The sequence below is a fragment of the Gekko japonicus genome, unplaced genomic scaffold (genome assembly GCF_001447785.1).
Source record: "Gekko japonicus isolate JY-2015 unplaced genomic scaffold, Gekko_japonicus_V1.1 scaffold520, whole genome shotgun sequence".
Classification (NCBI taxonomy): Eukaryota; Metazoa; Chordata; class Lepidosauria; order Squamata; family Gekkonidae; genus Gekko; species Gekko japonicus.
The window spans coordinates 875111-897311 of record NW_015169188.1 but is presented as its reverse complement, the minus strand read 5'-3'; the positions used below and the strand labels follow the sequence as shown (position 1 = coordinate 897311).

The 22201-nt window shown below is 41.2% G+C and overlaps 1 protein-coding gene across 2 annotated transcripts in view; it reads left to right on the top strand.

Moving 5' to 3' along the window:
* Positions 1-22201, top strand: part of JPH1 (junctophilin 1) — a 113639-nt gene that overhangs the window by 66157 nt on the left and 25281 nt on the right. For both annotated transcript variants that reach the window (XM_015416208.1, XM_015416207.1), the window contains exon 3: positions 4753-4871. In XM_015416208.1, the coding sequence (XP_015271694.1) occupies positions 4753-4871 (119 nt within the window). The remainder of the gene's footprint in view (positions 1-4752; positions 4872-22201) is intronic.

The window sequence follows — 22201 nt, the reverse complement described above, 5'->3', positions numbered from 1 at the left end:
TATTTTTTCCGTCAACACCAAGCACTCCAACTTGGACACTTCTAGCATTTGTATAGAAACACCTATAATTTCCCATTCAAGTTAAGCCTGCAACCGTCCTCTTGCTATCTCGAGACCTTGTCAGGCAGTCCATATCACTAGCCATAGTCTCAATGGACAATTCCAATCCACCTCCCTGTAGAAAAGCAACAGCTACCCCCTCATCTCCCTGAGATGAGCCATCCCGAACCAGAGACTTTTCATCTCCTGTCGGCTTTCCCCCAATATTCAGTTTAAAAACTGCTCTGCCACCTTTTTGCATTTAAGCGCCAGCAGCCTGGTTCCTTCTTGGGACAAGTGGAGACTGTCTCTTCTGTACAGCTCCCTCTTGTTCCAAAAAGTATCCCAGTGCCTGAGAAACTTGAACCCTTCCCCCCTATACCATCGTCTCATCCACGCACTGAGACTCCTGATCTGTGCCTGTCTCTCTGGCCCTGCACGTGGTACTGGTAGCACTTTTGAGAAGACTACCTTGGAGGTCCTGGCCTTGAGTTTCCTGCCTAGCAGCCTAAATTTTTCCTCCAGGACCTCGTGACTGCATTTCCCCACATCATTGGTGCCAACATGGACCACGACCACTGGCTCCTCCCCAGCACTATCTACCAGCCTATCTAAAACACGCGTAATGTCTGCTACCTTTGCACCAGGCAGGCAAGTCACCCTACGGTCAGTACGCGGTTTCACCACCCAGCTGTCTACCTTCCTAAGGATCGAATCACCAACTACCAAGAGCCCCCCTCCCACCCTACCAAGGGATTTGCATTGTGGATGAGAAGAAAGAAGGCAGACTGCCAGTGCGGTGTAGTGGTTAAGAGTGGCAAACTGTAATCTGGAGAACTGGGTTTGATTCCCCACATAAAGCTTACTGGGTGACCTGGGGCCAGACACAGTTCTCTCAGCACTCTCTCTGTCCCACCTACCTCACAAGTTGCCTATTGTGGGGAGAAGAAGGGAAGGAGATCGTAAGCCACTTTGAGACTCCTTAAGGTAGAGAAAAGTGGGTTACAAAAACCTAGTCTTCTTCTAATAAGCATGCCCAGGGCTCTGAAATCTTGTTGTGAGCACCGATTTTAAATGTAAAATGTAACCTGATTGTTTTATTGGTTTTATTGTTATGTATGGCATTTGCCTCTTGTTAGTTGCCCTGAGCCCATGTGGAAGGGCGGGCCGGGATAGAAGTCTAATAAATAAATAGTAGGACAGTGTTTGAAACTATTCAGTTGTATGGGTAACAAATAAGTAATTTTTATGTTGTAGGACGAGGCAGGTGAAAGTTATTTTTCCCTCCCTGTTATACTGAAGGATGGTGCCTCAGAGAGATTTCTGTTAAGACTGCATTACATCTGTATTGTATCCGAAAACTTGTATTAACAAAAAGCATTGATATACATGTGTGTATATAGGTACCACTTCAGTGGGAAGGTAACAGCGTTCCGTGCGCCTTAGCGTTTAGTCATGCCGGCCACATGACCACGGAAACGTCTTCAGACAGCGCTGGCTCTTCGGCTTTGAAACGGAGATGAGCACCGCAACCCTAAAGTCGGATTTGACTGGCTTTCGAGCAAGGGAACCTTTACCTTTTTATATGCAAACACATTTATTAAATGTGTATTATTGCATTTACTGTTTATTTACATGTATGTATATACTTCTTGTTGGGGAGCTTATACGTATTTCTGGTGTTTTCATTTGCTGTTTTATGAAATCAGATGTATCTCTGGTTAGCAATAAACAAGTATTCTTCCTTTTTTAAAAAAATTGTTACTTAGGCCATGGATTGACATTATTAGTGAATAAGGCAACAAGAAATGCAAAAAAAGGATAAATAAAACATCAGGCTTGTGTTTTCCTGCCACATCGGCTCCTTCACACTAGCACAAATAAAGGCCCTATTTAGTCTGTAATACTTAATATTTTATTTAGTACAGTTTGCATCAAATTGATGAATGATCATTGCAAACCATTTCTTTATACCACTTTTACATTGCCCTGATTTTCTTCATATCATTACATTCTCCCTTACAAAGTATGCAGGTTGTCTCTTTTAGCATGGCATCAAATTTTATATAGTAGTAATATCCAGTTTTATGTAGCAGTAATGTACTTCATCAGACAAGGCATTAGGCTTGATGTTTGTATATTTGCAGGCATTATTACCTTATAAAATGAAGTTAGTGTATTTTATTGCCATATTATGCTGAACAGTATAATTTACACAAAGAATGGTAATGGTGGTGTAAAGTGCCGTCAAGTCACAGCTGACTTATGGTGATTCCATAGGGTTTTCTAGGCAAGAGATGTTCAGAGGTGGTTTGCCATTTCCTGGCACTGCAGCACGACCCTGGTACTCCTTGGAGGTCTCCCATCCTGATACTAGCCAGCGTTGACCCTGCTTAGCTTCCAAGATCTGATGAGATTGGGCTAGCCTGGGCTATCCAAGTCAGGGCACACAAAGAGTAGCATAGGATATAAAAGCAGCACATCTGCACCGTGCTACTACACTCCTTTTTGGAATATTGTTGGAGAAGTCAGCTGTATGATTGTACTGTTCCATCACTGGCACTCTATTATATATCCAGAAATAGTTGGGTTCATCTGGGTTAACTGCAACATCATAGTAATATATCCCATCAGTGTTTTGGTATGTGCTAATGGCAGAAAGTAGGTTCAAACAGCAGTACAGGAGCTAAAGCAAAAGAAATGTAAAATCAATCATCTGGAAGAATGAAACTGTAAACAATCAAAGTGTATTAATCTTTCCAATATATTTCTGAAGCAAAAAGATGCTTCTCGAGAGTTAAAGTTTTGGTGAAGTAGAATACTTGCATGTGTGAATTTAATGTATGAATGGACCTTGAGAAGAGAGTCCTTCTACTCAGAATACATCCAGACTTTTTTCTACAGTTTCCTTCTGTCCAGAATGTCCAGTTAATGGTAGTTGAATTCTCCTTTTGTGCTTTTGAGTTTCAGCTTTGTCATGCTGATTGAAATGCACATTGGGCCGAACATACATAGTAGTACAGTAAAGAGAGAGAAAATAGCTTGTAACATGGATGGATGTTATTTATTTAGAGAGAAGGCATAAGAAACCATCTCTGTCATTAAGAACACAGCTGCAGTGACGGGTTCCAAGTGGTAGCTTTAGGGTCAGTTTTCTCAGGATTTTTATCCTTGTATCCAGGAGCTGCAGTGGCTCAAGTGGTTAAGATGCTGAACTGCAGGCTGTGGAAGGTCGGTAGTTCAGCAATTCAAGACCCGAGTTGCCGCATGACGGAGTGAGCTCCCGTCTCTAGTTTCAGCTCCTGCCAACCTAGCAGTTCGAAAGCAAGAAACTGCAAGTAGACAAATAGGTGCCACTTCAGTGGGAAGGTAACAGCGTTCCGTGCGCCTTGACCATGGAAATGTCTTTGGACAGCGCTGGCTCTTCGGCTTTGAAACGGAGATGAGCACCGCAACCCTAGAGTCGGACTCGACTGGCTTTCGAGCAAGGGAACCTTTACCTTTACCTTATGTTTGCTCCCCTTGAAGACGGAGGCTTGGATCCTGTAACATTGTTCCCCTCAGACTTCTCTCCATCCATTTCAGGGAGTTCCTTCACTGCAGTACTCATTTCTCCCAGTAGCACTTGTGCATGTGTAAAGGCTACTTGAAAAACATTGATGTTGCACAAGTGGAAGTGTTAGTAGCAGAGAAAGCAAGCGCCACAGTGGATGAAAGCCTCCACAATGACCAGAGAGAAGCAGAAGGGGAATAATGTCATAGGATCCAAGCCAGTAATTGGTACTGGAGTGGCAATCATCCAAAAGCACTTCATCATTTTTTCAGCTGATGGCTAGGAACCTTTAAATCGTGGATTTGTTCCTTTCTGTTAACACAACTTTTTATAGGTTTGTAAAGGTCTGAGATTGCTTGGGCAGCTTTGTAATCACATTTTATTTGAACAGTATTACTTTTTAATCCCTTTCTAGTTCAGACATCTAACCAGGAGTCTAATTCAACGTTTGCCTATGCTGGATACTTTTTAAACAATAAATTCAAAAAAGTCACATAATCTAGAGTACATATGGTTCTGCTAATGGGAAAGATAATATTGAAAATTATGTTGAAGTGTGTCTCCTAAAGCTGATCATTTACTGATCATGGTGTGTCAGGTTTACCTTCTGTTGCTTTCCAGAAGAGAAATGGAAGAAGTGTTTGAGGTATAAAATATTATTTGCACTTAATTTAGATCTTTGTTCCTTACAAGCAGATGCATGTCCCAGTGCTGTTATTTTGTCCAGATTTCATATCAGTTTTCAACTCAAATGCATGTACCACAGGCCTGCATAACCTGCAATCTGCCAAGCCAAATACAGCCCTTCAGCAATTGTATTGTAGCTTACCAGGTGACTGACAGGCCTCCTGTCAAGGCATGCAGCAAAAGCTAACAGTTTAGTGAGCCACTATTGCATCCACTACAGCAGTGGATACAGCAGGCCTGATCAACCTGTGGATTTGTGCAGCAAACTTAGCAGGATAAAAAGTGACAAAATATTTTAATTCTGAAAATGGTTATAGTAATTAGTTCCAAGATTCTTGAGATCCACCTGGACCATAATCTTATACCCTGATGTAGGTTTATAATTTATTTTTCAGAGTCAGGAATATTGTATAATTAGTGTGAGTTACAAGAAAGGAACTTATTTCATCAACACTCTTTTATGCCATGTACAGAACTGCACATGCAAGAGCTAAAGCCGATGCTGCTGACCAGGCTGGCCAGTCTGCCCGTCAAGAGTGTGACATTGCCAGAGCAGTCGCCAGAGAACTTTCCCCAACTTTTTACCAACCAGGTAATGTTGGTGATGCTTGGCTGAGTTGTGTAGAAGTGGTGTTTTCTGTTTCATCATGAGCTTGTCAATCTATAAATAAATAGCGTAGACTCTTTCCGGAAGAGTATTTTTTTTTTACTCACACAGGCTTTGTATAATACCTCCTTTAATGAAGTGTTAAGCTGGGAAACAGTTTGTTACAAGGTGAGGGTGGCTTTTGTACATCACCTGTATGCTAGTGTTTATATGAATCTAACTGTATTTTGTGTATTCAGTAAGTGCTGTGTAGTTTTATACATTGCCAGAGAATATGGATTTTAACAATACTTTCAAGTAAAGACTTCTGTACCAGAACTTAACTAAAGTATTGCAGCAGAATTTCAGGAAAGAACTGTATTTGTTACAAAATGCTTTGCCTTTGCACCTTACATTTGCTATCTAAACATGCTTTCTACTGTGCATTGAAGACTGTGAACAATCTCCTGGTTGCATAGGCAACACAGAGATGCCTCCTTGTTTTTCTAGGGCACTGCTGAAGCATGATGATAGAAAGGGGCATTCACCTGGTTGCCTAAGCAACTGGGCAACTCTTTCAATTTTCCAGTGCTGAGCTTTAAGAGACCACTGGAAGACGGGGAAGTATGACCCCTATGCCAAACAAACTTCTCAGTGCATCAATAAAAGGCATGGGGGGGGGGGAGAGACCCAGCTTTACAGTTTGGGAAGAAGGCTGTGAAACTGGTGTGTCAATTTCAGCTCCCAATACTAAATGACCACACCAGACTGCTTTGTTCATTGAAATGGGCTGAGTTTTAGTTGGTAGAAATGTCCACCTGTGTGTTTTCTGATAGGTGCTGAGATAGTTTTCAGCAGATTCTGCAGAACTGGAAGCTGCAATGGATGAAGTGTAATGCATTTTATTTAATTCATACGTACCCCACATTTCTCCCCATTGGGGACCTAAAGTGGCTTACATCATTCTCCTCCGCTCCATTCCCATAGGCGTACATTGTGGATGTTCAAGGAAAACATGTCATTTTCTTGACAGGAGGTCCTCTAACCAGCAGTTTTTACACCGCACCGGTTGCTAATGTGTTTATAAGCCACTTATATTTAACACATTTGGTGATGTCGTGGAAAGTGTTTTCAAGTCACAGCCGACTTATGGCCACCCTGTAGGGTTTTCAAGGGAAGAGACAAACAGAGGTGGTTTGCCATTGCCTTCCTCTGTGTAGCAACTCTGGACTTCCTTCATGGTCTCCCATCTAAGCTGCTTAGCTTTCCTTCCAATTAATAATAGAGGGTTTGGGGGGGGGGGTGTTACCTTTTATGGCACGAACATTAAGGACATATTTCAGTTAGGTACTTCTATCTGTTACTTGTGAAACAAAGGTGCCCTTTGTTAGACTGAAGCTGAAATTGATAGAGATTTAACAGAAAAGTATGCCCCTTCTGGAATAATCAGTGACATCTTTTTCACTGCAGATGTTGCCACATATTGTTTGTGAGTTGTGATGCTTCAGCTACAGAATATCATAGCAAAAAACTGCCCCACTGAAATAAGTACACATTTATTTCTCACAGTTCAGTTGTTTGTTTGAACTATTGGAGAATGGAGTACACATTTCAGCTTTTGAGAAGTAACTAATTGTACGGTATGCCACAATTCTGTTTAATTGTGGCATACCTTACAATTAGCAGTTTGTGGACTTAAGACATTTAGGTATTGTGTTGTAGTGTACAGCTGCTCTCGGCTAAGGGCAACATATCCCACGGATGCAACACATCATTCGGTGGCTGAATAGAATGGTAGGATTCAACCCATTTTTATAAGTGCACGTGCTTCTACATTATAAAAATTGAGATTTTGTTAGACAAAAATTATCAGGCTTGTGTGGAATCAGAGAAAATATATTTATTTAATTTGTTTATACCTTGCCTTTCAACTCACTGGGGACTCAAGCAGCTCTCCTTTTTTCCTCACAACAACCCTGCTAGGTTGGTTAGTCTGACAGTTTACGTGTGGCTCAAGTTTCCATGGTACAGTGGAGAATAGCAGAAACAATTTCATGCTTAAGCATTGATATGGACTCATTTTAGAGGCTTTGTTCATTGGCACTTGTGGCAATCACTGATTTCTAAAAACCCTTCTGTGTATGGTTGCATACTTCATATTGGCCAGAGTTTAGATTTGCAGCTATATAATATATCCACTCATGCCTCTCCGTAGTTCATACAGCTCTTTGCACAATAAATATCCATCATAATCTTTCTCAAAGGGTTTATACTTGTATACTTAATAAATATAAAATTTATACCCCACTGTTCTGCCCTGATCAGGACCACCAATGTAGATTAAAAACACACATAATAAAAGCACATCTTTAAAAACCATTGAAACCATACACAAACACATTGTTAAAATAACTAAAGCCAAAGCTAAAATACACATACGAAAACATAAAAATGACAGTTAAAACAAGGCAAGAAGTAGGAATCACTAGGGGAACACCTGGTAAAAATGTGGGAGCGGTGGCGCAGGCTGTAAAAAGCCTGCAGTAATATATCACTGAACAGCCTTAATGGCTGTTAGAGTCCCACCGCGGCCAGAGTGAGCTCCCAGTCCTCGTCCTAGCTCCTGCCCACCCAGCGGTTCGAAAGCATTCAGGCAAGTAGATGAATGGGTACCCACTCCTAGGAGTGGGAGGGCACCTTCCTTCCTCCACAAACTGGAGTGCAGCAGAAGCGGCGACAAAAGCGGCGGCGACGGATGGCGAATGGAGATCCGGTGAACATGGCGGCGGCTGACGGCAAAAGGCAGCGGGTGACCCAGACGGTGATTGGACTGGAGGGCGCAGTGACGAGACGACGCAGCGTGGTCGGAGTCTATGAGGACGGAGACCAGCTGCTGCAGCCGTCATACAGCCGCGCGCCACACAGACCGTGCCTGAAGGAGTCACTGCAAAGAAAAGAGCAGACCTCACCGAGAAAAACCGCCGCCTGGAGACAGAAGATCCCTCCATGGATGAAACAACATGGAATAGCTCGGCTGCTCAGGTGCCCGGTAGGCACTCACCCTTCCCTGTATTTGTGGCCCTAGTTAAATGAAATGTAGAATGCTCTGTAAACCGCTCCAAGCCTTCGGGAAGGAGCTGTGTATAAATGTAATGTAATAATAATAAAACAAAAACTATTCACTGGTTGGCAGAAGGGAGCAACAAAACGGGATACACGAGTCTCCCTGGGCAGAAAGTTACGAAAGTTTTGGTGCCACAACCGTGAAAGTCGTCTCCTGGGGTGCCACTCTCCTAATCTCAGAAGGTGGGGGCACCCAGAGTGGTGCCACATAAGATGAGTGCAGTGGTTGGGTAGATTCATAAGGTTCTTCAGGTATGGTGCTCCCAAGCCATATCGGGTTTTAAAGATCAACATCAGAACTTTCTGTTGTGCGCATAAACAGATCAGGAGCCAATGTAGATGGGCCAAGCCTGGAGTGATGTGGTCCCTATCTTTTACTCCAGTCAACATCTTGGCGGCAGCATTTGCCACCAAATGCGGGCAAAAGGCACTCCTGGCACAGCTGCCACCTGCTTATCCAGAAGTAGGCATGGGTCCAGGACTCCCAAATCACAAGCCTGTTCCTTCAAGGGGAGTGCAACCCCATCCAGAATAGGTGACACTTTAAGTCCCAGGTCAGACCTTTTGCTCACCAGCAGCACTTCTGTTTTACCAGGATTCCACTGCAGATTATTAGCCCACACCCAGCCCATAAGTGTCTCCAGGCACTGGTTCAGGAGCTCTGCATCCTATCTGGGATCGGCCAAAAGCATGAGATAGAATTGAGTGTCATCCAGGTATTGGTGACAACCCAGTGCATATACCAGTGTATATGCTGCCACATCAGATTATACTAAGGACACCAAGCTGCTATTTGTGAGGTATAGCCTTCAGTTGGAAAACTAAGACCTTTGGTGTGTCAGGCTGTAGAAACACATTCTGCTCTAGCTAAACACAGGGAGACACCACCAATATATGGGCATCCAAAATGCAGTGATGTCCCATTGTCCTTTAACATGCACTGCCTTGAGATAAAGCACCATTTGGTAATCATGTTCCCATATTTCCCCTGACCCCTTTTTACCCTGCCCCGAAAGTGAAACAGAATTGAGTCGTTTAAAAACATATAGTTTTAAAATATCAGCATATCTTCATATTCTGACCCTTTTGAAAAATACAGTGAACTATGTTTTTTTAGTCTTTTCTATGAGACTCTGTTACCACCAGTGGCCTGCCTGTTTGGGTTCGGGGAAATTAGCTGTGTGGCAAGGGAGGCCAGAGGGGGACCAGGGATCACACACCAATTTATACCAAGGTCTGGTACAATAGGAAGACTCCAAATCTGAAGAGTAAATTAATAAGTTTTTATTAAAGAATTTCCCTAATTACAAGCACACTAAGCATTCCAAAAGAGCAAGCAATTCAGAACTAAGAAAGCAGGGGCAATTGACAGCAAATAGTGGGCTCAATTATGGGATAATACTACCTGTCCAGACGTGCAGAGGTTCTTGAAGAGAATAGCACTAACAACCAGCATTATGTACTATGGGAAGGCCCAAAGAAGAGACTCTGGGGGTGTACAAAAAGTATAGGTGCCATCCATTTTTTTATTTATTTCATTTTCTATAAACTACAAAGAAACAAGGAGGGGTAACTACAAACTACAGGTGAAAGTAAAGAAAACCACTAAAAACCCAAGAGGTGGTGGTCATACATTGCTTACAAAATTAGCTTTAAGACAATTAAGATTTGTTAACATTGAAGGTGATCAAAAAGTGTATTGCTTCTCTTATATCCATTTCAGCTACTCAGACTATTCAAAGAGACAAACAAGAGCATAATTAATTTTTGCCAATGCAAACATCAGGAAACATCAGCATCTCATTTTTAAAAATGTTGTTCCCCCAATTGGTAACCGCCCCCCCTTTTAAAACTGGGACTTCCTCAATCATATATATGCTATCTCATCTCCCCTTCCTTTATTACAATCTTTATCTTTTTCTCCTAGTGGTCCATATTATTATGGCAAGTCTAACCAGTTTTAAAAACAGTTTCAGTTCTTTCCTTTTAGGGCCTAATTTTCTTCTGGAGAGTCTGTCCATAATCACCGGGCAAATTTTCTTCTTTATGTAGATTGTGTATAAGTCCCTTCACTTTACTTCACTTTCAATCTGCAACCGATCCCAAAACATCATTTATAGCTTACTGAGGATTCTCCCATCTTCATAACGCTTGTCTTTGGAATCATGTAGTAGATTGTCAATTGTTGGCTCTGTTCTTTATCTTTTTTTTGTACCAGTAGGGGTCACCATAACAGTTCACATTTTGGTAAAGTCTGTGGTATTCAGGTCACCTGACTTGACCAGCCTCTCACTTCCTGAAGGAGGGTTAAATTCCATCTCAGTCTTTCTCTGCTTTCAATCACCATTTTCGGGGATGTTTACTTTTCTTTTCTTTTTTTGCAAACATTCCGAATGTTTGCCTTTTGCTTGGGCGCTTCTTGTAGGCTCTTTAATACAGTCCATATTGCTTATAGCTCCGTCCCCCCCTGAGGATGCTCTGAATTCGCTTTGTTGTCTGGGGGGAGAGTTCCCTCCCGCTAGGGGAGGAACTCAAGCCGTCGCTCTGATGTTTCATTTCAACTTTACTCACTCTTCATATGTAGATCAAGTAGATCTCGCCAACAGGATATGCTTATTTATCGCCCGACCTCCACTCACTTGATGAGGTGTGCGTAGCTTAGTCCTTGCAGGAACACAGCGGAGAGACCGTCGGGGCAAAGGAATGCCTCAATCCACCGGCAGCGTGCCGGGGGAAAGGCGACCCTCAGTGCCCCATGACTATGGACCCATCACAAGGATCCCTGGGGAGTGCACACATTCGCACCCCCTCTCTAACCTCTGGTTTGCAGGCCACATTCCTGGGAGCCCCCAGGAGACACAGCCGCCATTAGCTCGCTGAAATCCCACCTCTCTCTTATAGGTGCCATCTTGAGTGCACACCTTGATGGCCATGTGTGTGGATGGCTATAGACATTGGAATGCATACCAATAGGAGGTCTTGAGGGGCTTGTCTCAGGTGAAGACAAAAGATTACCTGGACCAATCAGGGGTCCCAGAGGGTGTGGCATTAGGAGGGGCAAGACCTAGGTGTGACCAATGAGGTTTCAGGGGGGCAGAGTCTGGATTCACAATAGCGTTGAATGGGTTTGATTATCATTGATGATCCTGCCAAGGCAGGTTGAATAGGTTCCCAGGTATAGACAAAAGATGGGAGATGGGTCCCTGATTAGCATCAGGAAGGATCGCTAAACATTTGAATGTTTGGTTGGTTTATCTTGGTATCCTGAGGGATGGAGCAAGAAGGACAGTTGTGGAGACAAAGATTTTCACATAGACATAGGTACACACAAAAGGGCTAGGTAAAGTTCTGGAGACAGAAGGGCTATTCGCCAGGTGGCCCCTCAATAGCCTTCAGAAATGTAGATATTTTACCTGGTAGAACTCATCGTTTCATATGCATACCTTTCTGAGTGGAGGGGGAGATTGGAGGTTACCTTGGAGGGCTGCCTTGCATTACCTGCAAATGGATACCCTTTTCCCAGAGCTTTGGCTTGCTCTGTGGTTCAGGCTGAGAATGCTTCCCTTGGCCTGACTTTGTAGGTCTCTGGTTCAAGTTAGAAGTGGGGTGCCCCGTTATTTAGGACTAGCTGAAAGTAAGGCAGTGCCTCTGGCTATAACTATAAATAGAAGATTCTTTTTCTTTAAGAAAACAAAGTCTTCACGAAAAGCATGCTAATGTAATGAAATTGATGGCAGTGTTCCCTCTAAGCTGAGTTAGTGTGAGCTAGCTCACAGTTTTTTAGCCTCCAGCTCACAAATTTTTGTCTTAGCTCAGTAAGGATGGTTTCAGAGCAAACTAATTTATTCAGTAGCCGAATCACTCACTCACAACTTTAATGCCAATAACTCACAAAGTAGATTTTTTGCTCACAAGGCTCCACAGCTTAGAGAGAGCATTGATTGATAGTACTTCCCCGTCTTTACTTTGAAACAAGCATCCACCAAGGACAAGGGGAATTAGAAGTTTCTGTATGGGAGCATTACCAGTGCATGTTCCTCATCTTTATTATAAACCTCTGTTTATAGCTCACATAAATATTTGTTCTTAACTGAAATCTTGCTTAGAAGGTCTGTCTCTGAAAAGGGTTCATGTGTTATATTCACTGAGCTTCATTTGTTTATTTTAGAGACATCTCTTTTTGTATGTGACATCCAGAATGTTCCCTTGTTTGCTGAGGGCTTTTTCTCTGTTTGTGTTCTTACGTTATGTGGTAAGACAGATATGATACACAGTCCTATTGCTTTCACATTCTGTCAGTATTTTCATGATATGAAAATATTGACTCATTTTCAGGATGTCAGCTGTTATTCTTTAATACACACTACTCAGGTAATCAGTACATATGCTTTTTTATGTTTCTGTGGTATGTTTGAAAAACAGGTAGAAACTAAGAACATAAGAGAAGCCAATGTTGGATTGGGCCAATGGCCCATCTAGTCCAACACTGTCACACAGTGGCCAAAAATATCAGGTGCCATCAGGAGGTCCAGCAGTGGGGCCAGGACACTAGAAGACCTTCCACCGATGCCCCCCCCAAGCACCAAGAATGCAGTGCATCACTTGCCCCAGACTGAGAGTTCCTGTAATGTGTTCAATGAGCTGCCTATTGAATGCATAGTGTTGTGAAACATCTAACTGAATTGCCATGTTGAGCTTCGTCCTGGACTAGGATCCAAATACATCCAATCAGGTTACTAGCCTGCCCACCCAGCAGTTCGAAAGCAACGTAATTGCAAGTAGATAAATGGGTACCCACCCGTAGCGGGGTGGGGGGCACCCTTCCTAGTGTGGTGGTTGAGAACGTCGGTAACGGCAGCGGCGGTGAGACATCGGCTCCAGAGGACAGCGTGGCGTGGTAATGTGACGGCGGCAGCGGCGGCGAGCGGGCGCAACCAGAGGAGCGATCCCTGGTGGCTGGACAATGAACTATCGGGTGGCCGCCGTGGAGGAAAGAGCGCGCGAGGACGCCGAGCGCCGGTACAGCGGAGCCGGAAAGGACGTGGCTGAAACTGGAAGGAGGCAGGAGTCGCGCGCCTCAGAAGAGAATTACCACCCAGTGCCGAATAGAAGCACCCCGCCAATACCGGAGCCAACGGAGAAAAGAGGATAGACCAACACCAACCACCACCATAAGGGTGCTGGTAGGTTCCCCCACCCCAAAATATGTGTGGCCCTAGTTAAGGAACACAATGGTGACTAGCACCGACCTGTAAGCCGCTCAGAGACCCCCTAGACAAGGGGGTCTGAGCGGGATATAAAGTCGAATTTATAAATAAATAAATAAATAAATAATAGCTCAGGAACTAACATCCAATCACTTCACAGCAAGCTCCCTGAGCAGGAACACTTGTGATTGGTCTTTATTGGGACAACCTCATTGGTTGGTAATTGTACAGTGGGCGTGGATATATTAGCCGAGAATGTTTAAAAGCAGGACAACTGCAATGGAAAAGCTGAACCGTTCTATTCTCTACTATCTGATGTTGATCCGTGTTTGAGTTGTGTTCGAGTTGAAGAATAAAGTTGTGTTCTTGCTGAATCACTCTCTGACTGCTTTGTTAAGCGAGCAACTTAACAGTTCCCATCTTTACCTTGTGGCTAATAGCCACTGATGGACCTCTGCTCCATATGTTTTTCCAATTCCCTCTTGAAGCCATCCATGCTTGTAGCTTCCACTACTTCCTGTGGCAGTGAATTCCATGTGTTAATCACTCTTTGGGTGAAGAAGTACTTCCTTTTATCCATTCTAACCTGACTACTTAGCAATATCATTGAGTGCGAAGTTCTTGTATTGTGAGAAAGGGAGAAAAGTACTTCTTTCTCTACCTGCTCTATCCCATGCATGATCTTGTAAACCTCGATCATGTCACCCCTCAGCCATCATTTCTCCAAGCTAAAGAGCCCCAAGCGCTTTAACCTTTCTTCATAGGGAAAGGTTGGTCCTTTGATCATTCTAGTTGCCCTTTTCTGCACTTTTTCCAATGCTATAATATCCTTTTTGAGGATTGGTGACCAGAATTGTACACAGTATTCCAAATGAGGTCACACCATCAATTTATACAAGGGCATTATGATACTGGCTAATTTGTTTTCAATTCCCTTCCTAATAATCGCCAGCATAGTGTTGGCCTTTTTTATTGCAGTCACACACTTCTTGTTTCCTTCCTGACATTTTCAGTGAGATATCTACTACAAGTTCTCTCTCTTGGTCAGTCTCTGCCAGTTCAGACCCCATCAACATGTATTTATAATTAGGATTTTTGGCCCCAATGGGCATCACTTTGCATTTGGCCACATTGAACCCCATTTGCCACGTTGACACCCACTCGCCCATCCTCAAGAGATCCCTTTAGAGTGCCTCACAATCCTCTCTGGTTTTCACCACCCTGAACAACTTTGTGTCATCTGCAGATTTAGCCACTTCACTGCTTACTCCCAACTCCAAATAATTAATGAACAAGTTAAAAAGCAGTGGACCAAGTACTGATCCCTGCGGTACCCCACTGCTTACCACCCTCCACTGTGAAAATTGCCCATTTATACTCACTTTGTTTCCTACTAATTAGCCAGTTTTTGATCCACAAGCGGACTTGTCCTTTAATCCCATGACTATTGAGCTTACTTAGGAGCCTTTGATAAGAAACTTCATGAAAAGCTTTCTGGAAGTCAAGGTAAACAACATCTATTGGGTCCCCCTTGTCCATATGTTTGTTCACTCCCTCAAAGAACACTAACAGGTTAGTGAGACAAGATCTTCCATTACAGAACCCATGCCAAGTCTGCCTCAATAGTTTTTGTTAATCACTGTGCCTACTAATTCTTTCCTTAATAACAGTTTCCACCAACTTACCCAGTCAGATCGACTGGCCTGTAATTTCCCAAATCTCTGGAACCCTTTTTAAAGATGGGAGTGATGTTAGCTACCTTCCAGTCCTCAGGAATGGAGGCACATTTTAATGAAAGATTACATATTTTTGTCAGGAGATCCACAAGTTGGCATTTGAGGTCTTCTCAGCCATTTCCCTATCATCCTTCAGTACTCCTTTTACCCCTTGGTCATCCAAGGGCCCCACTGCCTCCCTGGCTGATTTCCTGCTTTTAATTTATTTGAAGAAAGTTTTATTGTTGGTCTTTATGTTTTTTGCAATATGCTCCTCATATTCTCTTTTGCCCGCGTGACCACAGACTTGCATTTTATTTGCCCTTTTATCAACCTCACTGAGACTAGCTATCCACTGCTTACAGGAATCCTTCTCAACTTTTACAGCTTCCATTGCTTTGTTTGTTTACTATGCAGGCCTTTTTCTATACCTATTTGTGCCTTTCCTAACCTGCAGTATATATTTTTTCTGAGCTTCTAGGACTGTAGTTTTAAATAGTCTCCAAGCTTCCCCAATGGTTTTGACCCTTTCTACTTTTCCTTTCAGTTTCCTCCTGAAATGTCCCCCCCATATCAGAGAAGTTACCCCTTTTAAAGTTAAAAGTGGTTGTGTTGGTCTTTCTGGGCAACTCCCTATTTATACAAATGTTGAACTCAATAACATTATGGTCACTGTTCCCAAGTGGTGCAATCACTTTTATATCTCTCATCAAGTCTTGGGTATTTCTTAGGACCAAATCCAGGATTGCTTCTTCCCTGGTAGGTTCCGTGACCATCTGCTCAATAACACAGTCATTAAGAGTGTCTATAAACTCAATCTCTAGACAATCTCTTGAAGAAACAGTTCATATGAACTTAAGCAGGTGTTTGTCAGGAGAACCACACATCTGTAAAATTAAAGCATCTGGACTTGTAATCATAGGACCTGTAGTAAATTAACCGTCCGTTTTTCAGTTTGCTTTCTCATCAGAAAAGCTTTGAGGATGAGAAAGGCCTACCTTGCACAGACTGGGGGCACTTTTTAAATTTTGAGAAAGGTGCTACCACAAAATGGGTATTGAGAGAGGCAGGGCCAGTCACAAAAATGGCTGCTGCAGAATGTTGATGTGTTTCAAACTATCCTCCCCTGAGGAGTTCAGCTATTTCTAAATGGCTATTCCTTGCAAATTAACTCTGGTACCTCCTGGGGTATTCTGAAGTGCTTCCAGCTCTAATGATGTGAATGAAATCTAGGACAGGCTCTTTGCTTTAGGGAAGAAGCAAGTGGGAGCAACTACTTTTGGATCACTGCTTTGTATTCTTTTTTTCATATGAGAGGATAAGTAATGATTTTATTTATGGTGCAAAGTGCCATCAAGTTCCAGCCAAGCTGACTTATGTGACCCCATAGGGTTTTCAAAGCAAGTGACAGACAGGTGGTTTGTCATTGCCTACTTCAGCTCAGCAACTCTTTTTTTTTTTTTTTTTAACAGTTTATTTAAAGTTTTCAGTATACATCATATTCTCGATTTACATTTGTCATTCTTGTGAGTCACACATAGTTTCTTTATCCAACCAAACATAAAATCTTTTCCATCTTTTTTCAAATACCTCTTTACTAGTACCTTTCAATAATAAGCTTAATTTATCCATTTCAGCTACCGATAACATTTTGTCAATTACATCATTTCTAGAGGGTAGATCTTCTTGTTTCCATTTTCTGGCTAATAATATTCTAGCTGTTGTAAGGAAATATATAATTACATATTTATTAGCTTTAGTGTGTAGTTCTGGAAGCATGTTTAATAATGCTATCTCTGGTACAAATGGGATTGGCTCTTCAGTTATTTCGTTTATAATTCTAAATATTTTTTTCCAATATCTCTGAACTTTCTCACACCTCCACCACATGTGTATAAATGTTCCTACGTTTCTTTTACATTTCCAACAATTCTTATTAGGGGTGCCATAGCATTTTGCTAGCTTTTCCGGTGTCCAGTGCCACCTATAGAACATCTTGTAGATATTTTCTTTATATGGGATTGCACGCATAAATTTTATTGACTGCCATGTTTTTTCCCATTGATTGGCCTCTAATGTATAATGCAGATCCTTTGACCACTTAAGCATGGTTCCTTTAATCATGTCGTCTACCAAGTAGTCTGACATTAATAATTTGTACAGTTTTTGAATTAATTTGTCACTCGAGGACAGCCAAATTCTATCTAGGTCATTTTTCTCTTTATAGAAACCCACTTTTTTATCTCTGTTGTATCTTGAATTTAACTGCATTACATCCCACCAAGTGAGTTTCGTCTTTTGTTTATCTAATTGTTCTGCACTTTTTAGGTTTTCATTGTCATCTAGTAAATCTTCATATGTGACTTGCCACCTTTTCTCCATCAAAGTCGGTAACATTTCCGCTTCAATCGGTGCTACCCATGTAGGCGTTTTTAAATAATATTTTGATTTCATTTCCTTCCAAATACCTATTAAGGCTCCCCTTATCGTGTGATGAGTAAAATTCTTCGGTGTTCTACCTTCTTCGTACCATATATATTTGTGCCATCCCGACGCTAGATCATGTCCTTCCAGTTTTAACAGTCTAGAATTTTCTAAAGTTACCCAGTCTTTGATCCACACAAGTGCTGCTGCTTTATAATATAAGTTCCAATTTGGCACTCCAAAACCACCCGTCTCTTTTTTGTCCTGCAGATATTTACAGTTGATTCTTGGCTTTTTATTGTCCCATATGAATTTATTACATGTTTTTTCTAGGTCTTTAAAGTATACTGTTTTTCTTAGAATTGGTATATTTTGGGCCAGAAAAATGAATCTAGGTAGAATATTCATCTTCACAGCGGCAATTCTGCCCATCATAGATAGTTTTAGGTCTTTCCACCTTTCTAGATCCTTTCTAGTTTCATTAAGTAGCTTGTTATAGTTGTCTTCTACCAGCCTAATATTTCGATTTGATATCGTTATACCTAGGTATTTAATCTTTTTGGCTATTTCCATTTTCGATAGTTCTTGGATTTTTGCGTTTTCTAGGTTTGAGCAGTTTTTTGTTAATATGTTGGTTTTTTTAAGATTAATTTTCAGCCCAGCCACTTGACCATATTCTTCTATTACATGTATCAGGGTTGTAATTGATTCCATTGGGGTGTCTAATATAAAGACCAAATCATCTGCATATGCTTGTAATTTGTATTCTTCACCTTTAACTCTTAATCCTTTAATTGCAGTATTTTCTCTCACTTGTTCAGTTAATGATTCCAAAGTAAAGATAAATAGCAGAGGAGATAGAGGGCAGCCTTGCCTGGTGCCTTTTTGGATTTTTATATCTCTCGTCATATCATTGTTAATTTGCACTTTCGCTGATTGTTTGTTATATATGGCTCTGATCATTGTTAAGAAGCTGTTGCCACAATTCCATCTATCCAGTTTTTGGAGCATAAATTCCCAATTCACATTATCGAATGCTTTTTCTGCATCAAGGAATATTAATGCCAATTCCTTATTTGGATGTTCTTCATAATATTCTAAAATATTTAGTATCATTCTGATATTATTCTTAAGATATCTTCTTGGTAGGAATCCTGCTTGGTCTTGATGTATTATTTGATTTAATACTGTCTTCATTCTCATTGCTAATATGGAGGCAAAGATTTTATAATCTGAATTTAATAGTGAAATCGGTCTATAGTTCTTTATATCTCGGCCATCTGAATTTGGTTTATGTATGAGTGTTATTATAGCTTGATTCCAAGACTCGGGGATTCCTCCAGTAGTAGCTATGTTCTGCAGTAGCTCTTTTAATATTGGGGTAATCTGTTCTTCATATTTTTGATATATCTCTGCACATATTCCGTCTGGACCTGGCGATTTATTCTTTTTCATTTTTCTTATTGCCTCCATAATTTCCTCCACATTTATCGGTTTGTTCAACATAGTTACTTGTTCCTCATTAAAAGTTTTTGTATTCGTGAGATCAAGGTATCTCTTTATCAGATCTATTTCCTGTTTGTCTTGTCTATATAATTTCCCATAGAAATCTTCTGTTATATTTTTTAATTCTTCAGATTTAAACCTTTCAGTTCCATTTTCATCTCTAAGAGTCTTTATAATCCTCTTCTCATCCTGTTTCTTTAATCTATATGCCAGCCATCTAGTTGGTTTATTGGCGTTCTCGAAGAAATGTTGTTTAGCAAATTCTATGTTTTTGGCAATTTCTTGGGACAAGATTAGATTCATCCGATGATGTAGTATTCTCAGGTTTGCTTCTGCTTTTCTCATTCCGATGACTGACTTCTTTGAGATATCTTCCTCCTTTTTAATTTGTGACGTTAGTTGTTCATATTCTTTCCTCCTTTGCTTCTTTTTCCAAGCATCTTGATTAATAAAGCAACCTCTCAAGTATGCCTTAAATGCATCCCATACAATTTCAATAGGGGTTTCTGGTTGCATATTTTGCCTGAAAAAATTCACAATTTCCTCTTTTATTTTCTTGTGAAATTCTCTATCATTAGTCAGCTTTTTATTCAATCTCCATCTTGTCTTTCGCTGTCTCTCTTTTAGTATTAACATTAAGGGATTATGGTCCGCAAATGAGTTGGGAAGTATTTCCACCTCCATTAACTCTGGCACCAAAGTAGTTGACATCCATATCATATCTATGCGGGACCATGAGTTATGTCTCGCTGAATAGAAAGTATAGTCTTTTTTCCCCAAATTCCTTGTCCTCCATGCGTCTACTAAGCTATGTTCCTCTGCCATATCTAAGAATACATTTGGTAGTTTATTTCCGGATTTTCTATTTCTTGTTTGGGTCTTTCTGTCTTCTCTTCCATCCCACACTGCATTAAAGTCTCCCATTATACAAACTTCTATTTCATTGGTTGTAGCTAAAAAGTTTCTTAAGTCTTTGTAGAATTGATCTTGTTTCTGGTTAGGTGCATATATGTTTATTATCAAAAGTTTTTTCTGCTGTCTTGTAATTTCCACTGCTACAATTCTTCCATCTTTAGAGGCATACACCAATTCAGGATTCAAATGTTCTTTTACATAAATTGCCACTCCCCTCTTTTTTATCACATCAGAGGCTGCGAAGACTTTGCCTAATTTTTTATTTTCCAGAAATTTTTGATCTTGTTCTTTTATGTGTGTCTCTTGTATGCATGTTATTTCGGTTCTAAACTTGTTAAGTTGATGGAAGATTTTCCTTCTTTTGGTTTGGCTATTAAGTCCATTAACGTTTACTGAGAATACTGTAAGTGTTTTCTGCTGTTCCATCATCTTTCCTTAGTGTTTGTTAGTTTACTTCTTGTTGGTTCTTTTCCCCTGTTCTCTTACTCTTTGTTGATATCTAGTTAGAACTTGGGAAGGGGTAAAGTATGTTCTCTTAAATCTTTGTCTTTTTTCTCCCTTTGCCTTCCCTAATTTTTCTGTCTCATTTTCTTCTCCAGCTCCTTCTACTTCTCCTTCTTCTTCTTCTTCGGTCTCACTTTGTTCTTCCCTCTGCCACCCTAATTTTGCACCGTGTCGTTCCAAAAAATCCTCGACCTTAAAAATTGAATCGATCTTTTGTCTTCTTCCTTCAAAGGTGAATAGGACCCCTTCTGGAACCAGCCATCTGTACTGGATATCGTTTTCTCTTAATAAATTTGTCAGCATCGAATAGGGATGTCTCTTTTCCCTGATTCTCCAGGGTATTTCTTTCAAAAAATTTATTTCTGTGTCATGCATTTTTACTTTTGTCACATTTGCTTCCTTTAGTATTTTATCTCTCAAATTTTTCTTGACGAATTTTAAATATACCTCTCTCGGGAGTTTATGTTTCCTAGCGTAGGAACTGTTTTTCCTGTAAACTTGATCAAGTTCCTGAGCTATTTCCTCCTCTGTTCCCACTTTCAGTTGTTCAGAAATATTTTTAATCATCTCCTCTTTTAAATTTTCCCCTACACTCTCTGGCACGTTTTGGCATCTAATAATCAGATTAGCTTTGTCCATTTCTAGTCCCATCAGGGCTCCCTCAATATCATCTGTTTTTATTATCACTTCTTGAATCTCTGAGTCCATGTCTTTCATTTTATCTTCCATTTTACTATTTGCATTTACTATTTTAAGTATTTCTTGTTTGTTTTCTTTAATTTGCTTCTTAATTTCCTCCGTTTCTGTGCTAAGTTGTTGCGTTAAATTTTGAATCTGAGTTTGCATTGCTAACATCTCCTGTCTTATCGGCTCTACTTCTTTCTTTATTAGTGGTGGGAGTGTCACTTCTGCAAAATTTGCTAAACATTCATGCATTGCTCCTTTTATATCATTAATATTCAGTTGTGGTGTCGTCGTCATCTTTAACTGACTTTGTATGCTGCCTTGTAATGGTGATTTTATAGAGGTCCGCCTTACTCCAGCAGTGCCACTAATTCCAGTGGCCATTCGTATAATTTTAATCAGGTTGTTGTTTTTTATTTGTTGTTATAGCTTTATAGCTTGTAGTTATCTATATAGATGTTTCTAGTGAGTATTTATTTCCTTGGTTTAATTGTCAGGAGTATACCTATATATCTGCTTCACAGCTTATTAGTATTTTGACACTTCTTCTACCTCACTTCCTTCTTGATTTGATTTATATTATTATGTTTCACCAATTTCTGGCACCTTTATTTTCCTGTTCTTCCCTTTCCCCTATTATATGCTACAGTCAGTTAAATCTATGTTCTATAAATTTTAATTTCACCCACCAAGTCCCGTTTGTGTGTTTGCTTTAACTATAAGTTAGTATAGTTACTTTCCCTATGGGTAAAACTGTCTCTTTAAGCACAACTCCCGCTTTAAACGTCTTCTCTATTTAGTCCTGTCACTTTAGGTTTGCTCTGCTTCACTCAATTCTTCGGCTCTTCACTATTTAGTCCTGTCCCTTTAAAGCTCTTTAACTCTGTCACGTCAGTTCTTCGGCTCTTCGTGTCCTTCCGGACTCGCTCGGCTTCCGTTGTTCCGGCTCCGGCTCCACCCACTCGCGCGCAGGCTCTGCAGGGCTCCACTCCGTCCTCCTCCGATCCGCTCACTCGCACGGCGCTCCGATCTCCACTCTCCGACCTGGAATCTCCTCTCCGGCCCGCCTCCCAACCGATCCTCCTCCTTGATCGATGCGGTCCGTCCGAGCACCCTCGGAATTCCACCACTCGGTCAGCGTCCGCCTCCCCGGCTCCGCAGCTCCTGCAGTCCAAGGGAGAACACAATGTGTCAGTGGGTAGTACCTCTCCTTATCTGTTATAACTCCACAGCTATTTCGAGGTCAGTAAGTGCTCTT